This window comes from Capra hircus, chromosome 14 (genome assembly GCF_001704415.2).
Source record: "Capra hircus breed San Clemente chromosome 14, ASM170441v1, whole genome shotgun sequence".
Taxonomy (NCBI): Eukaryota; Metazoa; Chordata; class Mammalia; order Artiodactyla; family Bovidae; genus Capra; species Capra hircus.
In genome coordinates this window covers 49,707,740-49,727,797 of record NC_030821.1, presented here as the reverse complement: position 1 = coordinate 49,727,797, position 20,058 = coordinate 49,707,740, and the positions used below count along the sequence as shown (strand labels likewise).

Genomic DNA, 20,058 nt, shown 5'->3' with positions numbered 1-20,058 from the left:
TCACTGTTCCTTGAATGCTTTCTCTCCTCCCCATGTTTTTATCCCCAGTCCAAAGTCTCGCCCTCATGATTTGTTTGTGGATTCCATACCTTAAATTAGGTTTGGATTAGTTTTGTTTACAGATTCTAAATTAGTTTTGCTCTTCCCATATCATTTTTCTTCAATCTATCACGCATGTTGTAGCCAAAGCAATCTTTTTAAAACTTTTCCCCGAGTATAACAGTCCTCTCTTCAAAACTCTTCGCTCTTGTCTCATCACCCAGGAAATGCAAGTCTGTATTTCTTAGGAAGTAAGACCTTTAGTGAGCTGAACTCTGCTTACATTTTTAACCACACATGCCAATCTTCCTCCATATCCACCCTATGTTTCTCTAACCACCAGCATGCTTTATGCCTGTATACCTTTGCTCACGCTATTTTTTTTGTTTTTGTTTTTTTTTGGTTTGTTTTTGTTTTCTTGGCTGCACCACACATGGGATCTTAGTTCCCCAGGGATTGAACTGTTCCCCTGTCCCCTGCACTGGGAGTGTGGAGTCGCAACCAAAGCAATTTTTTTTTTTAATGCCAAAGTTTGAAATTTCATCCTCATTCTCACTTCACCAATCCTATCTAGAAAACTTTAAAATTTTATTGTTCCTTTGATCCTTTACTCAAATGCAATCTTCTTTACAGAGCATTCCTTGATGATATGGGCACAGGTAATTTTTTCATTCTTTAGTTACTCACACAGCATATTGTATGTATCTATGTTTTATGTGTTTTATGTATATAAATACATATTTTATGTATAATGCATATGTTGGCACAATACATTATAATGTCATTATCCTTGTATATACCAATTGTCTCAAAAAGACTGAATAACTGAGAAAAAGACGAGGCCCGTCACGTTTGAATTCTCACTTCTAATGTAACGTCTACCAAGACAGGTTGTGCAATGAATATTTATTTTAGTAATGAAGTTTGGGGAAAAGTGGAAAGAACCAAGTGCATTGTGGAAGAGATGGTATTTAAGGCCTTGAAAAACTTCTGAAATATTTAAAAAAATATTAAAAAAAATATAATTTGGGGATGTCTAGTGTTTTAATATATATATAGACACATAAATACTATATATATCTTCATCATCTTCCCTTTACTGCTTAAGTATTTTGCCAGAAAAACTGTCTTTTCCATTCAAGGCCCTGGATGGATGCAGTACTCTGAGCATGGTGAAGACTTATTAAGTAGGTTAATAGTCTGATTTAAAGAAGCATTTTCCACATGTCTCTTTAAAAAAGGTACCATTTTGATTCTCTGGTACTATGTGATATTTGAAAATGCCTGACTTTTTAGCTGAGTCATATTAGGTATACTATACAATACCTAATATCAAATAAAATGCTGATATTCACTCTATATATTTAATTTCTCCTGAACATGCTAAAAACTATGTAAGTAAGTAGGCCTTTGATTGTCAGTAGAATATATGTGATAACCCTGGGTACCTCACTGCTATTCAGTTTAGCTCTCCCTGGGCAGATAACCTGAGTCTGGCTGTGAAAGTATTAACTTGGGCATCTTTCCAATGCAAATCATGTCTATTTCAGGTTATCAATGATGGTTATGCTCTTAGGTATTCTGGCAGGTTTCTTATCTGAATTTTGAAATAGAATTAACAATACCTTCTGGGATATTCCATTCCTTACTAGTGCATGTTTCTACTTAAAGTACTACTTACATTCCTTTAAAATACAGATAAGGGACTTTCCTGGTGGTCTGGTGGTTAAGACTTCCCCTTCCAAAGCAGAGGGTGTGGGTTTGATCCCTGGTTGGGGAACTAAGACCACACATGCCTGGAATCCAAACAGCAAAAACATAAAACAGAAGCAATATTGTAACAGGTTCAATAAAGACTTTAAAAATGGTCCATATAGAAACAATCTTAAAAAATTAATTAATACAAAAAATTTAAAATGTACAGATGAAAAACCACTGACACCAAAAAAGATATTAATATCTTTATTCATATCATATGAATATCATATTCATATGAATATGAATATCTTTATTCAGAAACCCAGAACATAGTGGCTGGCAAAAGACAAGGAAATCTATACTCTTGCAGTCTACTTTAGGATAAATATTCCCTTCATTTTAAACCATGTTTTCTAAAATCTTATTATTTTGGTAGCACATCATGGTTAGGAGACAGAGAAGTCGGCTTTGGAGGCTTCATTGAGTTTTCTTTTTCCACAAGAAAGAGAACTTATGAAGGAACCTCTGCTGCCTGGAGATCTTCCCTTATAAACCCCTGCATAATAAAGTTATTGGCTAAATTCGAGGAGCTCAGCAAAGCAGCTCAGTATTCTTGCCTGAAAAGTCCCATGGACAGAGGAGCCTGGCCAACTACAGTCCAAAAGGTCGCAAAGAGTCAGACACCACTGAGCGACTGAGCACATAGGCACACACAGAGGAAGCGTCTAAAGGAAACATCGTTGAGTGCAATCCTGTAGTACTGGGGATGCAGCTATAGATATATAGCCATAATTATGTGTGTGTGGTAATCCACAAGAGGATTAGGAAGGCAAACCGGAAGGAGGGGCTAGCTTGCTTTCATCGCTCTCCTCCAGTCAAAACCTGAAGGTTTCCTCCCAACCTTTGGGTGTCTGTACTTTGGGAGTTTTCAGCGGGATTCTGAGCCCATCTACCCGCTCTAAGCTAAGCCAGACGGCCTGATGGACAGCTACCTCATGTTCGTGGTACACCCTCAGGCCCACGCTCCTTCTCACAACTCTGTCCACCTTGGACCCTGAGCTGGTGGAGGTGCGAGGAGAGGCTCAGTAGGAGCGGTGGGGACGACCCCTTTCCGAATGCCTTTGCAGCTGCCAAAGAGTAGCCAACAAGCGCCAGATTTACGTGCACTTTGAAAGAAGCATCTCCACCATTGGCTTTCCGAGCGGCGCTGTCGCTAGGGAGCGGCGGGCGGGCAGGGCAAGCCGAGACCCAGGAGCAGCCCGGCCGGGTGTTCCCTTCACTTGGGCGAGAGCGCCGCCGCGGGCGGGCGCGGACACGCACGCACACGCGCGCTCCCCGCGGGTTCGAGCCCCGCAGCCCCGGTCCGCCCGAGGGCGCCCCCGGGCGCGTGCTTTAAGCAGAGCCGCACCTCTCAGCTTGCCGCCCGCCCCCTGATTCCCGCCGCCGCCGCCCGGAGGAGAAAGGAAGCGGGAGCCTACGCTCCAGGTCCCCCGGCGCGGGCGCTGCGGAGAGCTGCGGGCTTGGGGAGGAGGAGGAGAACGCGGTGAATGAGTGCCCGCCTCGCTTCCGAGTTGTGTGAGTTGGCGGCGCCGCGCCCCAGCTTCCGGCTCTCGGAGCCCCACGCGCTCGCTGCTCCCGCAGCTGCAGCCCACGCCCGCGCCCGGAGCCCCAGCTCACCGCTCCGGGGGAGCCCAGGCTCCCGAGCTCCCGGCCCGGCCCCAGTCCAGCGGAAAGCAGGGGTGTCCCCCGGCAGAGGCGCACCGTCGCACCCTCTCCCGCTACCTCCGTGGCCCTTCGGTCTCTCCATGGCCTCGCATCAGCAGTCCCGGATCCAGGCTTACCTGGAGAAGAACAGGATCGGTCCGCTGTTTGAGGTGAGGCGCTGGGGTGCGGGCGGTCCCGTTTGTCTTAGGAAGAAGGGGTGCAGAACACCCCGGAGGGAAGTACGGGGAGAGAAGGGAGACACCGGAGGGGCGCCCCCGTGGCCCCGCTTCTCTGGCATTTGCTCTGCCCGGGCCAGGTGTCCTGGAACGCGGCCGCGCGGTCACCTTTTCGGTTACCTGGGCGCGGACAGGTGAACTCTGGGAGGGCCAGCCTGACCCAGGCAGGGATAGTTTGAGGTGTCTGACTGTCCTGTACCGCTCGCCACATGCACAGGGCCCCTGACAGGCTGAGACGGATGGATGCACACACTCAGTCTTACACACGCTCACTTTTTTCCTGGAATTCACACTGTCTTGCGCGTTGCTTTCTTTTTTTTCCTGTTCCAAATGTGGGCAGTAGTAGAACCCGAAAAAGGTGGAGGAGGTGCTTAGCAGTGGGATGCAATAAGGTTAACCGGGAGAAAACTGAATTGATAGGGAGTAGGTTTCAGCAGGTGCGGGCGTGTTGAATGAAATTGTCCAGCTGAGGCGCTGACATTGGTCTCTGGATGGAAAAAAAAAAAAAAAGCCCTTTGCATTGCAGCCCCTACCTGTGCTGGGGTGGGGGTAGGGGGAAGAAAAGGGGGCGGAGAAAGGTTTGGGAAAAGCACACGCATATTTATGGGAAGGAGACGTGGGACTCTGAGCTGTTTTTTTTCTCGCCATCAGAGGACTGATGACAAAATACTGTAGAGCGGGAGAACAGGAGAGAATGACTGAAAGCCAACAGGGGCAGAGCGTCCCGCCGGTGGCCAGGGCTCTGGGCAGCTGCAGAGACCGGCCGGGAGGGGGTCCCTACGGCCCCCGTGCTCTCTGGTTCAGCCGGCCAGTTGGACACCGACCTGCTGTGAGAGGATGTGGGGAGGGGGTCGAGATTCCCCACTCCCCACAATAAACCCCAAAACATCGTGGTCATTTTTGAATTTTACATGACCGCGGTGTTTTAAGACTGAAACGCGGCAAGAGGAAGAGCTAAGCGGAGGATGGAGCACCTTGGCTAGGGCAGATGAAAGGAGAATGACATCTGCAGGAAAAACGAGGGTGCAAATTAATGTCCCATCACAGAAAGGGAGCAGACAAGGGTGTGATCATAACCGGTTTCACATTACCAAGATTTTCAAGATCTCTTATTTTTCTGACCAACTTTTAAGTTAATGATGTACTGTCTTGAGATATGCAACCATTATTTCAACCCAAACTCATTGTTGTAGAGTATTCATAAAGTCCTACAGTATATATATTGATTCTTGTTTTTGCCAAAAGTGTGAACAAAGGAAGTCCACAAAAGCAGAGTATTAATAGAATATTAACAGAATTGCTGGAGCTACTTGAATTCCTTTCTTTGCCTTTAGTCTAAAGATTAGAGACTATATACAATTTTGTATATATATATTAAATTATGTATATACATATACTAAATATACCTACATATATTTAAAGGAGAAACATAATAACCCTCTGTGGCACAGTTGATTACATCAAAAGAAACATAAATATATTTGGAGTGTTCTCTAGAATATAAAGTATAGTTTTTAATAGATGCTGTTGGTGTTTGTTAACTTTTAAAATTCCCCAGATTCTCTCCAAGTGATAATAATAGAGTTTGAAATATAGGTAAATGTTCTACATAATTAGGAAATAGATCCAACTTGGTTTTTATTAAATGTTCACATTTTCAGGCACTGACTAGCTAATTCCACTGATAAATTGTAAGTGATGGTAAAGTTGTGTCATGAAGTGTTAGACCTCCTCACTAAAAAACAAACAAGGGCAGAATTATACACTTTGTATTTTATTGATTTGGGGGAGTAACATATTACATATATTACTCTATTAGCTTGGATTACAGTTTGAGTAGTTAATTTTTTAAGGTTGATGTGCACTCTAAGTGATTAAAGGGAGAAAATGGATAAGTTCTCTTCTATTTGAAGAAGAGTTCCTTTTTTTTTTTTTAATCATGAGAGAGCTTAGTTTTTGAGAGTAGAATTACATATACTTTACAAAATTGGAAAATCTCATACTAGAAAATTAGTGAAACTAGTGTAAAATGGACATATTGATCTATCATTCTTCTCAAAGCTCTCAGGACTTTAGTTAATGGTGCTCATAAAAACTGCTTCAGGAGATCAGAACAGGAGCTGAGGCATCTGAATGTAGTAGAAAGTAGACCAAAGGACTGTCACATATTTAATTCTTGGGCCACATTGTAAGAAACAATGATATAAGCTAAAATCTCCATTTACCAATCACAAATTGAAATTGTTAGGTGATGCCAGGTTTTATTATCTGTGCTTTGTTGTGATTTGTATGTGTGTGTGTGTGTTGAGACACTGGAGTTGGTGACATAGGCTTACTTTAGTTTTGAAAATATACAGAACCAGACAGTACCTTCCCTTTAAAGATCTTGTTAGGACTGTTTTAAGAAAACACATTGGAGTGAGACACTTTAAAGACAGCACATGAATGTTACTTAAAACAGTAGCAAGGGTAACATATACTGGTTGTGAGAACACTTGTATCTTTTTTTTAACCTGTACAGGTTATTTACTTAGTTAATTTCTTACTTAGTTTACTTATTTCTAACATTTTGTCACTGAAAATTATTGGTTGGGATGGTGCTCAGGGCAGTCATATATCTTGGATCAAGCATGGTCACACTCACAAAGTCACACTCTTGTGTGTGACTGACTCGCACAAGTGTGGGAAATCCTACACCATGTAAAATCACTTGTATGTGGAATCTAAAAAAGAAAAATGATACAAATGAACTTATTTACAAAACAGAAACAGATCCACAGATGTAGAAAACAAATGCATGGTTACCAAAGGGGGAGAGGGGGAGGGAGGGATTAATTAGGAGTTTGCAATCAGCAGATACACACCACTGTATATAAAAGAAATAACAAGCTATATGGCACAGAGAACTCTACTCAATATCTTGTAATGACCCATAATGGAAAAGAATTTGAAGAAGATTATATATTCATATATATATATATACACATAGTCATATGAATTACTTTGCTGTGTACCTGTGTACATTGTAATCAACTATACTTCAGTTTAAGAAAGCAGTGGTAACAAGGCCACCCCTGTAATAAAATCCATGCCAAGAGACATCATAATGAAATTTCTAGGGAAAAAAGGAGATTAAAATCTTAAAAGCAGCCAGAGAAATGCAACACTGTCCCTATAGAGGAAAAAACAATTAGAATGACACCAGATTTGTCATCATACCCATGGAGGTCAGGAGGCAATGGAACAGTATTTTTCAAGTGCTGAAAAAATATAAAAAGAATCTAGAATTCTATAGAGAAAACATCCTTCAGAAATAAAAGGGAAACCAAGAAAATGTCATCAGCAGTCCTTCTTGAAAAGTACGGCTAAAGGAATTTCTCTAAACAGAAAGGCAACGATAAAAGAAGAAGGAAGTTTACAACATCAGGAAAGAGAAAGAACATGGAGAGAGCAAAAATACAAATGAGTACAGATAATACAAAAATGAGTACAGGTAATACCTTTTCCTTCTCTCGAATTTACTAAATTTTGTATGATTAAAGTTCTAATTATGACAATGCCAGATGTGGTTCTAAATGTATATAGAAGAAATACTTAGAAAATTGTATTATTAATATAATCAGGGAAGAGAAAAGGGGTACAAAGGAGGTAAGGTTTCTGTTCTTTACTTGAGCTGGTAAAATGACAACACCTGTTGATTAATTCTGCATGTATAATATAATATGTAGTATGTACATGTGTACTCAGTTTCTTAGTTGTGTCTGACTCTTTGTGACCCCATGGACTATAGCCCACCAGACTCCTCTGTCCGTGGAGATTCTCCATGCAAGAATATGGGAGTGGGTTGCCAATTCCTCCTCCAGGGGATCTTCCCAACCCAGGAATTGAACCTTAGTCTCTTGCGTCTCCCATATTGACAGGCAGATTCTTTATGTAACACTGCACCACCTGGGAAGCCTCAGTTCAGTTCAGGTCAGTCACTCAGTTGTGTCTGACTCTTTGCAACCCCTTTAACTGCAGCACGCCAGGCCTCCTTGTCCATCACCAACTCCCAGAGCCTACCCAAACTCCGTTGAGTCGGTGATGCCATCCAACCATCTCATCCTCTGTCATCCCTTCTCCTCCTGCCCTCAATCTTTCCCAGCATCAGGGTCTTTTCAAATGAGTCAGCTCTTCGCATCAGGTGGCCAAAGTATTGGAGTTTCAGCTTCAAAATCAGTCCTTCCAATGAAAACCTAGGACTGATCTCCTTTAGGATGGACTGGTTGGATCTCCTTGCAGTCCAAGGGACTCTCAAGAGTCTTCTCCAACACCACAGTTTAAAGCATCAATTCTTTGGCACTCAGCTCTCTTCATAGTCCAACTCTCACATCCATACATGACTACTGGAAAAACCACAGCCTTGATTAGATGGAGCTTTGTTGCTTTGAATATACTGTCTAGGTTGGTCATAACTTTCCTTCCAAGGAGTAAGTGTCTTTTAATTCCATGGCTGCAGTCACCATCTGCAGTGATTTTGGAGCCCCCAAAAATAAAGTCAGCCACTGTTTCCACTGTTTCCCCATCTAATTGCCATGAAATGATGGGACCAGATGCCATGATCTTAGTTTTCTGAATGTTGAGCTTTAAGCCAGCTTTTTCACTCTCCTCTTTCACTTTCATCAAGAGGCTCTTAAGATCTTCACTTTGAGCCATAAGGGTGGTGTTCAACCTGCATATCTGAGGTTACTGGTATTTCTCCTGGCAATCTTGATTCCAGCCTGTGCTTTCTCCAGCCCAGCGTTTCTCATGATGTACTCTGCACAGAAGTTAAATAAGCAGGGTGACAATATACAGCCTTGACGTACTCCTTTTCCTATTTGGAAACAGTCTGTTGTTCCATGTCCAGTTCTAACTGTTGCCTCCTGACCTGCATACAGATTTCTCAAGAGGCAGGTCAGGTAGTCTAGTATTCCCATCTCTTACAGAATTTTCCACATTTTATTGTGATCCACACAGTCAAAGGCTTTGGCATAGTCAATAAAGCAGAAATAGATGTTTTTCTGGAACTCTCTTGCTTTTTCCATGATCCAGCAGATGTTGGCAATTTGATTTCTGGGTCCTCTGCCTTTTCTAAAGCCAGATTGAACATATGGAAGTTCATGGTTCACATATTGCTGAAGCCTGGCTTGGGGAATTTTGAACATTACTTTACCAGTGTGTGAGATGAGTGCAATTGTGCAGTAGTTTGAGCATTCTTTGGCATTGCGTTTCCTTGGGATTGGAATGAAAACTGACCTTTTCCAGTCCTGTGGCCACTGCTGAGTTTTCCAAATTTGCTGGCATATTGAGTGCAGCACTTTCACAGCATCATCTTTTAGGAGTTGAAATACTAGGGCAAGTAAAAAATCTATACAATAAGATGCCCTCAAAAAATATAGGTAAATAAAAAAGAAATTTTAAAAAATGTGAAAATAACTCACAGGAACAGGAAAATGGAGAAAAAGAAAGAACAAACAGAAAAAAAAAAAAAAACAGGGCAGGCTTTAGTCCTAATATGTCAATAATTAAATGCAAATGGTCTAAATATACCAGTTAAAAGATAGATTGTCAGAATGGATTAAAAACACGATCCAACTAAATGCTATCTCTAAGAAACTCATTTCAAATATAAAGATATAAGGAGGATACAAGTAAAAGGGTGGAAAAAATATGCAGACATCCAGAGAAAGCAGGCATGGCTATGTTAATGTCAGATAAAGTAGACTTTGGGGAATAGAAAATTACCAGAGACAGGAATTGTCATTGCATAATAATAGAAGGGTTAAGCCACCAAGAGAAAGAGCAATCCTGAGTGTGTATGTACTGAGCAGCAGAGTTACAAAATGTATGAAGCAGAAACTGATAGAACAAAAAAGAGAAATAAACAAATCTGTAATTATAGTTCAAGATTTCCAAACCCCTCTCTTGACAATTGAAAGAAAAACTTGACAGGAAATCAGAAACGCTACAGGAGAAAGCAGCAGCACATCAGACAACAGGATCTAGTTGACATTTTTAGACTGCCCTATGCAACATCAGCAGAAAACACATTCTTTTCAAGTTCCATGGAATACATAAAGAGACAGACCATTCCGTGAACCACAAAACAACCCTCAATTGAAGTCATACAAATGTTTTCTCCATCACAGTGGGATAAAACTAGAAGTTAGTAATAGACAGAAAAGAGGAAAATTTCCCCAACACTGGGAAGCTGTACATCACACCTCTACCTAATCTACTGGTCAAAGAAGAAATCACAAGGAAATAAAAATACATCAAACCATGAAATGGAAGATATGTTAAAATTTGTGAGATGCAGCTCAAGCAGGGTGGAGAGGGAATTTTGTAACACTAAAATGCATATGATAAAATAGTGGATGATGCGACTGACCTAAATAGGACTGCTCTTTCTATGCCATTCCTCTGTCCACTCCTCATAGTAGAGGACAGTCTATCCAATGAGAGAGAGGGCCCTTCTTCTGCAGTGAAGGATATGTGAACATCAGTAAGGTGATAACAGTAAGTATTTGTTCATATATCATGTCTTGTATCTAGAAGGAGATCTTAAGTTCTTGAAGGTGGGAAACAAGTGCCTCCTGCTTTATTGTGTATCTACTCTAGCGTCTAGTGGAGCCCATACTATAAATCAGCTGCTCAGCCGATGTTAAACAATATTTTGTTCAGTTTGTTTAATTGAATTAAACAAAACATTGAGTTGTGTATATTTTTCCTTTCTATGGAGAAAAAACATTGAAGATAGAACCAGCTAGCAAACACCATCTTGATGTATATTCCTTCAAGACCTAGAGCAAAATATCCCACATCCCATTAATTACCCTTATGTACAGTGAATAACATGTAATTATGTCCTTAATTACCTAATTCACTTTCAGCCATATTTTCTGCTTTTTAGTATCTGCTTCCTAGAGAGGGCCTGATAGATTAATTCACACCACTCTACAAGGCTTAGTGCATAACTCCGCCCTCTCTCAAGTGCATTTGTGTCTAACATGGAGGAAGATACGTGACAATGTTATGTTGTTGTTCAGTCTCTCAGTTGTATCTGACTCTTTGTGACCCCATGAATTGTAGCATGCCATGCTTTCCCTGTCCTTCACTATCTCCTGGAGTTCGCTCAAACTCATGTCCGTTGAGTCAGTGATGCTGCCTAACCATCTCATCCTGCGTTGCCCCCTTCTCTTGCCTTCAGTCTTTCGCAGCATCAGGGTCTTTCCCAATGAGTCAGCTCTTAGCATCAGGTGGCCAAAGTATTGGAGCTTTTGCTTCAGCATCAGTCCTTCGAATGAATTTTCAGGGTTGATTTCCTTTAGGATTGAGTAGTTTGATCTCCTTCCTGTCCAAGGGACTCTCTCAAGAGTTGTCTTCTCCAGTACCACAATTCAAAAGTATCAGTTCTTCGGCACTCAGCCTTCTTTACGGTCCAGCTCTCGCACCAGTACATGACTACTGGGAAAACCACAGCTTTGACTATATGGACCTTTGTCAGCAAAGAGATATCTCTGTTTTTAATATGCTGTATGGGTTTGTCATAACTTTTCTTCAAGGGAGCAAGTGTCCTTTAATTTTGTGGCTGCAGTCACTATCTACAGTGATTTTAGAGCCCAAGAAAATAAAATCTGTCACTGTTTCCACTTTTTCTTCCTGTATTTGCCGTGAAGTTATGCAACTGGATCCATGGTCTTGGTTTTTTGAATGCTGTTTTAAGCCAGCTTTTTCACTTTCCTCTCCCACCTTCATCAAGAGGCTCCTTAGTTCCTCTTTGCTTTCTGCCATTAGAGTGGTCACAACTGCATTTCTGAGGTTGTTGATAATTCTCATGGCAATCTTGTTTCTAGCTTGTGATTTATCTAGCCTGGCATTTTGCATGATGTACTCTGCATATAAGTTAAATAAGCAGGGTGACAATATACAGCAAGAATACTGGAGTGGTTTGCCATCCCATACTCCAGTGGATCATGTTTTGTCAGAACTCTCCACTATCACCCATCTGTCTTAAGTGGCCCTGCAAGACATGTCTCATAGCTTCATTGAGTTATGCAAGCCCCTTCACCACGACAGGGCTGTGATCCATGAAGGGGGTGCGTGGTAGGTATTCTACTAAATAGTTGTCAGTACATTTATGAATGAAGACAATCAGGACCAACCTGTCACATCTCAAAATTATGGTTTGTGTTTGAGTTATATTTTGTAGTAGGAATCTGAAAATGTTCTCAGCAGTTTATGGGAGATTTCACTGTCTTGAAAATTCATCACAAGTTTGTCTTTTCAACAGCTATTAAATTCTTCAGTGCATCATGTTTGGAACTTCATTTCCACTCATTTGGTACTTACTGGATGCTGTATTACATACTGAGAAGTATAAATTTATATAAAAGGTTTCCTGTCCTCAAAAACTCCTGTATATTTATTAATAGAAAAGACTGATACACTTGGGACACTCTGAACCATTCTGTTCTGATAATTTTGCAGAAGCACACCTTGATTTTCTTGGTGTTTGGTCCACTTCATGCTCATCAATATATTCCATCATTATACTATAAGAAGTAAAAAATTCATATTTAAAATTCATTTAGAGATTAGTTTTCACGAAATTAAGCCTTGAAATCAAGTACGTAAATCGAATAAGGTAAAGGGCAGATTTGTTAATAGAATAGCTTCTGTTATTATTTTTGTTCCTGAAAGTTCTTAGCAACAGAAAGACATCTAAACATGAATTAGTATTAGTATCAAATCATCTGATAGTTGGATAGTGCTCTATGTGAAATACATTGATAGTTTTAGGTTGTAAGTTGTTCCTTTAACATAAAAAGATCAGTTTCTTTTTGAATTGTAACCTGCAGCATACAGGAGTGTATTCCCTCACTGTTTGAACATATTGATCTAAATTCATAGTGATCAAGATGTATTGAATTGAGAATGCATTTGATTTGCCTATACATTGAAATGACTTTTCTATTTGTATGGAGTGAACTCCATTGTATAAGACATTGTAGGTGCATGTCTTTGGGACATTAATTCACTACTCTCGTACTCCTAAGAATTCTCTCCGTAGGATCTAGTGTTGTTTTGGTTATTTCACCTTTTCCCAATACATTTTTTATTTCCCAAATATAATAACCATGTTAACATTATATAAAATTATAATTTAAATAGCTACAATTAATTAAACAGAGTATTATTCTGACTGGAAATATTTCTGGAAACAAATATTTCTGGAAACATTCCCTAGTATCTTTCCTCTTAGTAATATAACAATGATATGAAAAACAACACTGTTAAAATACGCAGATGGAGATTTCTTCGGTGGTCCAGTGGCTAAGACTCCACACTTGCAATGCAAAAGGCCCGGGTTCTATCCCTGGGCAGGGAATTGAGTCCCATGTGCCACACCTGGGAGTTTACATGCTGCAACTAAAAAGTCCATATGCCACAGCTAAGACCCTGGACAGCCAGGTGAATAAATACTAAAATATAAGATGCATATGTATATATATATGTTGTTGTTCATCATATTTGTGAAGTCATATTTGCTTCTTTGTGATCCCATGGACTGCAGCGTGCCAGGCTTGCCTGTCCTTCACTGTCTCCCAGAGATTGCTCAAATTCATGTCCATTGAGTCAGTGATGCTATCTAACCATCTCATCGTCTGCTGCACAGGTGACAAATACTCTGCTTTTTGGAAGCTCACAGAAAGTCTTAGCTTTTGCAGAATTATTTTCATTCTAACCCTCACTTAACATAAAGTTAAGACTTTGAGGCCTGTGTACACTTGGCTACATCTCATTGCTACGGTCTAGAGATTGGTCAGGAATCCAAGAAAGAGATCAGAGTCACTCGGTTTGTGAATAGTTCAGTTTTGAGAAATAATATTTAGAGAAGAATTCCTGAAGTGCATTATGTTCTCAAGGTATTAAAAGTGTATTTTAGGATACATTTAGTTGATCAATGATTTGGATACCCAGTCTGCATAAAGTTGCCCCATGGAAGAATTACTTTTGCTGAGCTGAACTGTGGAGTGATTTCAGAAACTGCCACTGAGAGTCATTTTTCAAATTAGACTATGATAATGCATATTTTGTCTACTATGGGATGTATGGAGTGGCATGCTCATAACATTAGGCAGCATCTTTTGTAAGAACTACTGCATATTTTAATAATGTCAAAAATAGTATGTAAACATTCTGAATTGTGTACCTATAAGTATTTCCTCCCCCCCTTTTTTTTTGTCATAGGTTTCTGGAAAACTCACAGCCTGATGATAGTCGGAATGTAGGCCATCATCATGACGACTCATACACTCATTCCTTTTCCCATATTGTCTTCATTTGTTTTACTTTATCTTTTCCCTCCCACTTTATATTAATGCCATTTGATCATAATTTCTGCTTCTTTGGAGAGTGCCTTCAATTCTTTCTGAAATAAGGCTGAATACAAGTTTGATTTAAATCACAAAGTGACCCACCCATAATCTGAATAAATTAGGTGCATTACAGGATATATTTGAATGATGTTTCCTATTGATACACACTCTCACTGACTTTCTTTTTGGAAATACTTCTTTGGCTTCTTCCGGATTGTTTAGGGAGAATTTATTTGCAGGATGATGTCTCCTGGGATGAGTCTGTTGAGGAGCAGAGATGAAGCTTCCTAAAAGGCAAGATCTGAGACTCAGGGTCTTTGCTTGGTCTGTTTTCTCTGCTTGAAAGTTTTCCCCTCATCTCCTGTGCTGGCTTCTCTTCCATTCAGAAGTTTAAATATCTCATCAAAGAGGCTCTCACAGATAACTTTTTTTTTTTTTGGCCATACTGCTTGGCTGGTGGGATCTTAGTCCCTTGGCAATGGAAGTGCAGAGTCCTAGCCACTGGGCTACTAGGGATTTCCCACGGACCATTCAGTCTAACAGCTTCCCAGTTAGTCTCCATCATGCAACACTGTTTTATTTCCATACTCATCAATCTCTGGCATTTTTTCTTATTCATCTGTTCAATATTTGACTCTCCCTTATAAATATATCCTCCACGAGGAAAGGGACTTGGTCTCCCTTGTTCTGACTTATCCCAGTGATACACAGTAGCCCATTTCTTGCAGCTGGCTTTCATTCTTATTCCTCTTACCAAACATTTAAAAAAGAGTTAAATAAACCTCTCCCCAAGTAGGATATTTTAGAGCCATTAAAAATGTAAAAGAAATGAGTTCAAGATTACATTTGCAATATTTTTATAACTGTATTTGACATATAAAAAGAATGGAAATAATAATGGTTTATAGTTTTTATATAAGGTACCAAGTTGATAGGCACTTTTTGCTCCCACAAACCATCCAGTTTTTCAAGCTCTCTGAATTACTGCGCTGTTTCTTATTTCTTTAAGTATGAAGTTCTTTATTTAATATCCTTTCATCTTCTAGAGGCCCTTACTGAGGCCCATGTGAGTACTCTATTTGCATGTTGATGGTACTTTTCTTGCCAGTCAGATCCTTCATGGAGAGTTTTGGCATAGGTTGGGAGGAAAACACTAATAGAGTTGATGAAATTAGAAATGATGATGTTGAGAGGACAGGAGCAGGTAGAGTGAAAGTGAGGACCAGGTGAGTAGAAATGGTGCCAGGTGGGGAGGTGGAAAGGAGTGAGTCAAACATTTTCAGAAACAACCCTTGAATCATGCCATACTCACTCCCTTAGCTTCTCTTTTAAGCACTTTATTAACACAGAACTGTGGATTTTACCTGCTAACTGGCTTCACAAAACTCTTTATTTCATCCTGTGCACCAGATCCTTGTCAGAATACTCAGGAATCAATTGCCCTAAGCATGAAGAGGTTTTAAAACTGAGATAGCCTTAAGAAGGTGACCAAAAGCTTTGTAGAGGAAATACACTGCATTTCATTTGGACATGAAAGGCCAGACTGGTCTTCCCTGGTGGCTCAGATGGTAAAGAATCTGCCTGCAATGCAGGAGACCCGGGTCAGTTCCTGGATCAGGAAGACCCCCTGGAGAAGGGAATGGCAGCCCACTCCAGTATTCTTGCATGGGAAATCCCATGGACAGAAGAGCCTGGTATGCTACAGTCCACAGGGTCGCAAGCAGTTGGACATGACTGAGCGTCTGAAACTAACTTACTTATAAGGCCAGACTGAACTCTGCTGTCACATCAGTGGGTTGATACATGGCCCACCCTACAGATATTTTTGAGTGGGTACTGTTTGAAAGGCTTTTCTATGTAGAACATCTTTTAGGTGCCTTAAACTCGAAGTGACAAAAAAGGAGCCGGATCATCACAAGAAGCTCTGCTCTCCTTGCGTCTTTGTTTCAGTGGTGGTTTAAGAATTATTCCCAAGACCCAGGTATCTTTCTCTCCTCCCCTTCCTTCCACAAATATGTCCAGTGAATTATCAAATCCTTTCAGTTAGGTCTTGTGAAAAGACTCTCGTGTAAAACACTTTCCTTTCTCTTTGCATCATCACCAACATAATCCTGGCACCTGCACAAATCCATTGTATTGCCCTGTCCTGATCATTCTACATGTGGCTAACACTGACCATCCAAACAGTGCTATTTACCATGTATTTCTCTACTAAAAAATAAATGTATGGGCTCTCTGATGGTTCAGCAGTAAAGAATCTACAATAGAAGAGATGCAGGTTTGATCCATGAGTCAGGAAGGTATCCTGGAAAAGGAAATTGCAACCCACTCCAGTATTCTTGCCTGGAGAGTCCCATGGACAGAGAAGCCTGGTGGGCTGCAGTCCATGGGGGTCGCAAAGAGTCGGACGCAACTTAGTGACTAAACAGCAACAACAAAATACGCTGTTCTCCACTCACTATGGTCATGCCTCTTAAATAAGAGCATGCATGGATTATGACAGATGCCTATAACCATGAACAAAATGTAAGGTTCATGTGAATTTTCAAAGTATTCAAACTTTAGAGAATTTTCAGGCTTACATTGTGTCATGTTTGGTACTGCATCCAGATGATAAAATCACAGGGCTGGGCCTCTGAAGATGCAAAGATTTTGAAACACTGAATTATGGGATAAATTCCAAACCAGGTGGCATTCAAAGTCCTCCAACATCTACTTAATCATGGTTTTCATTGTCTCTTCAGTGGTAGCCAGGCTAGTTTGTCCAGTTGCCCCAATACATGTAATACCAAGTCTTTGCTTGACATTCTTTCTACATGGAATATTTTCCCTTTCTTCTATAATGTCATAGACTAGGTTCCTTGGGAAGCATACGCTGAAGTGGAGATTTGCAAGAGGAGGTTTAATTGTGGGATGCTTATGGGAGAAGCAGCTTGAAGGGAGTGAGGGGAGTGGGTTTGAGTAGAGGGGGAAGTAAGAGAAAAGTTGGGCTTTCTGGGTAGCTCAAATGGTAAAGAATCTGCCTGCAATGCAGGAGACCTGTGTTCAGTCCCTGGGTGGGAAGATCCCCTGGAGAAGGGCATGGCAACCCACTCCAGTATTCTTGCCTGGAAAATTCCATGGACAGAGGATCCTGGTGGGCTACAGTCCATTGGGTTGCAAAGGGCACACACAGAGGAAGAATATACTCCAAGGCAGTGACTACAGAGTCCTCAGCTGAGCACGTAGGGAGGATTACCTCAGGAGTCCTGGAACTGGAAGACACTTCAGGGTTGTTCCAATAAAAGCCTAAGGGTCAGCCCTTTGTATTCCAGTCATTAGAAGCAGGCTTCCAACCGAGAGAGAATGTGACCTTGGATGAGGCAGCTGCCTTCTGTGCAAGGACAGTTCTGGGCAACGCCTCAGGTGAGAGCCTTTCAGAGTCAACACTCCTGGCAGCTGGCAGAATGAGCTTTTGTTTTTGAATGAAGGATCTGGACACATACCCCAGTGTCTACTGCAGCAAGTCCCCTACATACGAATGAGCTCTGTTTTGCTTTAAGTCCAGCAAAGTTGGCCTAGGTACCCAACTAATGCAATTGAGTATATAGTACTTTACTGTAATACATTTATAATACTTTTAACACAAATGATACATAAAATAAACAAACACAAAAATAAAGCATTTTTAATCTTACAGTACATGCCAAGTTTTTCATTTGTGTCTGACTCTTTGAGACCCTGTGGACTGTAGCTTACCAGGCTCCTCTGTCCATGGGGATTTTCCAGAGAAGAATGCTGGAGTGGATTGCCATGCCAGACTCCAGGGGATCTTCCTGATCCAGAGGTCAAACCCATGTCTCTTAAGTCTCTTCCATTGGCTGGTGGGTTCTTTATCACTAGCACCACCTGGGAAGCTCCAATCTTACAGTACAGTACCTTGAAAAGTACAGTAGTACAGTATAACAGCTGGCACACAAGGCCTGGCATCTAGTAACCAGGCAAGAAGAGTTACTGACTGGAGAAGAGAGAGGAGGTGGAACTTGGTAGACCTGAAGGATCCAGCAGTAGGAGACGGAGGGCGGGCTGCAGTTTCACTCACACCTGACTTTGATGGAACACGTTTGCATCTTTGAAAGTTTGCGACTTGAAGGTCTGAGTGTAGGGAATTCACTGTACCTTCCCTTTTCAACATGTGCCGCTCACCAGGGTATAGTTAAGCTAAGCCTCTTTCATTAAATATGTTTGTACTCTCCTAAGTTCCCTAGATTTTCCATTTCTGTGGACTCCTTTTGCATTTGGGGGCCAAGCCACTCATTTTTGTGGTTAACCACGTTGTTACTTCACTACTTTCTGGGTTATGATTTGTCTTTCTAAACATATTGTTGGCTTTTTCCTCCATTTTTTTTTCCAGAGTATATAACTTGTAGTATAGGCATCATAGAAGTTAATTGAATGCTTGTTGAATGAATAAATGCGTAAAAGCTGCATAGTCTTCAGAAACAGAAAGTAGTCTTTATATACAAAGTAGGCAAAACCTTTCAACTCTTTCTAAGCTTCACAATGAAAAATATGCAAAGACCTCAAAGAAGGTTAAAAGAAGACCTATAGAGATAAAGGAATTAAAATCTGTGTAATCAGCTGTGTGAGTCAACTGATCCCCTCATTTATGTGTGTGACAGACTGATTTGGATTTTCTGTTGTTTATAAGGTTATCCTTGTAGGTACAAATATTGTAATTGGTGTAAAGTTAAAACATGTCTGTTTATATGACTCCATTCAATTTATGCGAGCACGAGGAAGATGAGGCAGAAATAAAGGGCATCATTTTTTGTTTGTTGAATTGATTGCCTTCTGTCTCTTCAAAGGGGCTTCCCTGGTGGCTCAGATGGTAAAGAATCCTCCTGCCAATGCAGGAGACTGGAGTTCTATCGCTGGGTTGGGACAATCCCCTAGAGAAGGGAATGGCTCCCCACCCCAGTATTCTTGCCTGGAGAATCCCATGGACAGAGAAGCCTGGCAGGCTACAGTCCACGGGGTCGCAAAGGGTCGGGCACGACTAAGTGACTAAGTACACTCCCAAAGGCTTTACATCTGAGTTTCTTAAATGGAGGGTGTTTTTTTCTTTTTTCTTTTTTTCTCACAATGTCTCATATCGACTAAATAATGAAGATTATTCATTAAAACCATAGCATATGTACTATGGTTTAATTCCCAACTTGAAGTTTTTTCTTCATTAACCCCGAGATTTTATCATTGAATATACAGTGGAGTCCACACTTGCTTTTCATTAATGTAGAACAAATGTATCAGTGAGCTACAGATAGATAAATTAATCATTCTTTATGCTGGACCAGTGAAGATGCTGGCAAAACTATATTGATTGGTTTGCTTTCTTCTGTATTTTAGTATATATTTGAAAGTGCAATTTGGGAAAACTGTTGAGCTTGGTGAAGTCCTGACACAAGAAGGTTTCAGGTCCAACCTGTTCTGTGAGAAAGAAGCAAAAGGAGGTGTTACCACTGCTAATTTTCTGAGATTGGACTAGAAAGTGGAATTCATTATGATGAAGAAAGGTTTTAATTTTTATTTTAAATGTGCATCTAGGAACATGCCGAATTCCCATGGACAAAGGAGCCTGGTAGACTGCAATCCATGGGATCGTGAAGAGTCAGACACGACTGAGCGACTTCACTTTCACTTTTCATTTTCACGCATTGTAGAAGGAAATGGCAACCCACTCCGTGTTCTTGCCTGGAGAATCCCAGAGATGGGGGAGCCTGGTGGGCTGCTGTCTATGGGGTCACACAGAGTCGGACACGACAGAAGTGACTTAGCAGTAGCCTGAAATTGTTTTGAATTTTCCTTTGTAGCCAACTGTATTGCTTGTGAAAATGATAATGTCATTTGTTTCTTTCTAGTCATTTTAAGTTTTCTCTTTTTCTCAGTCTTCATATGGTTGCTGTTATTAGTGAAAGAAAAGAAAAATGGCCATTTTT

At 40.9% G+C, this 20,058-nt stretch overlaps 1 protein-coding gene across 1 annotated transcript in view; it reads left to right on the top strand.

Annotated features, from left to right (window-relative positions):
- Positions 3,071–20,058, top strand: part of C14H8orf34 (chromosome 14 C8orf34 homolog) — a 338,106-nt gene continuing 321,118 nt past the window's right edge. The window contains exon 1 of the mRNA XM_005689042.3: positions 3,071–3,611. Coding sequence (XP_005689099.2) covers positions 3,285–3,611 — 327 coding nt within the window. The 5' untranslated portion in view covers positions 3,071–3,284. The remainder of the gene's footprint in view (positions 3,612–20,058) is intronic.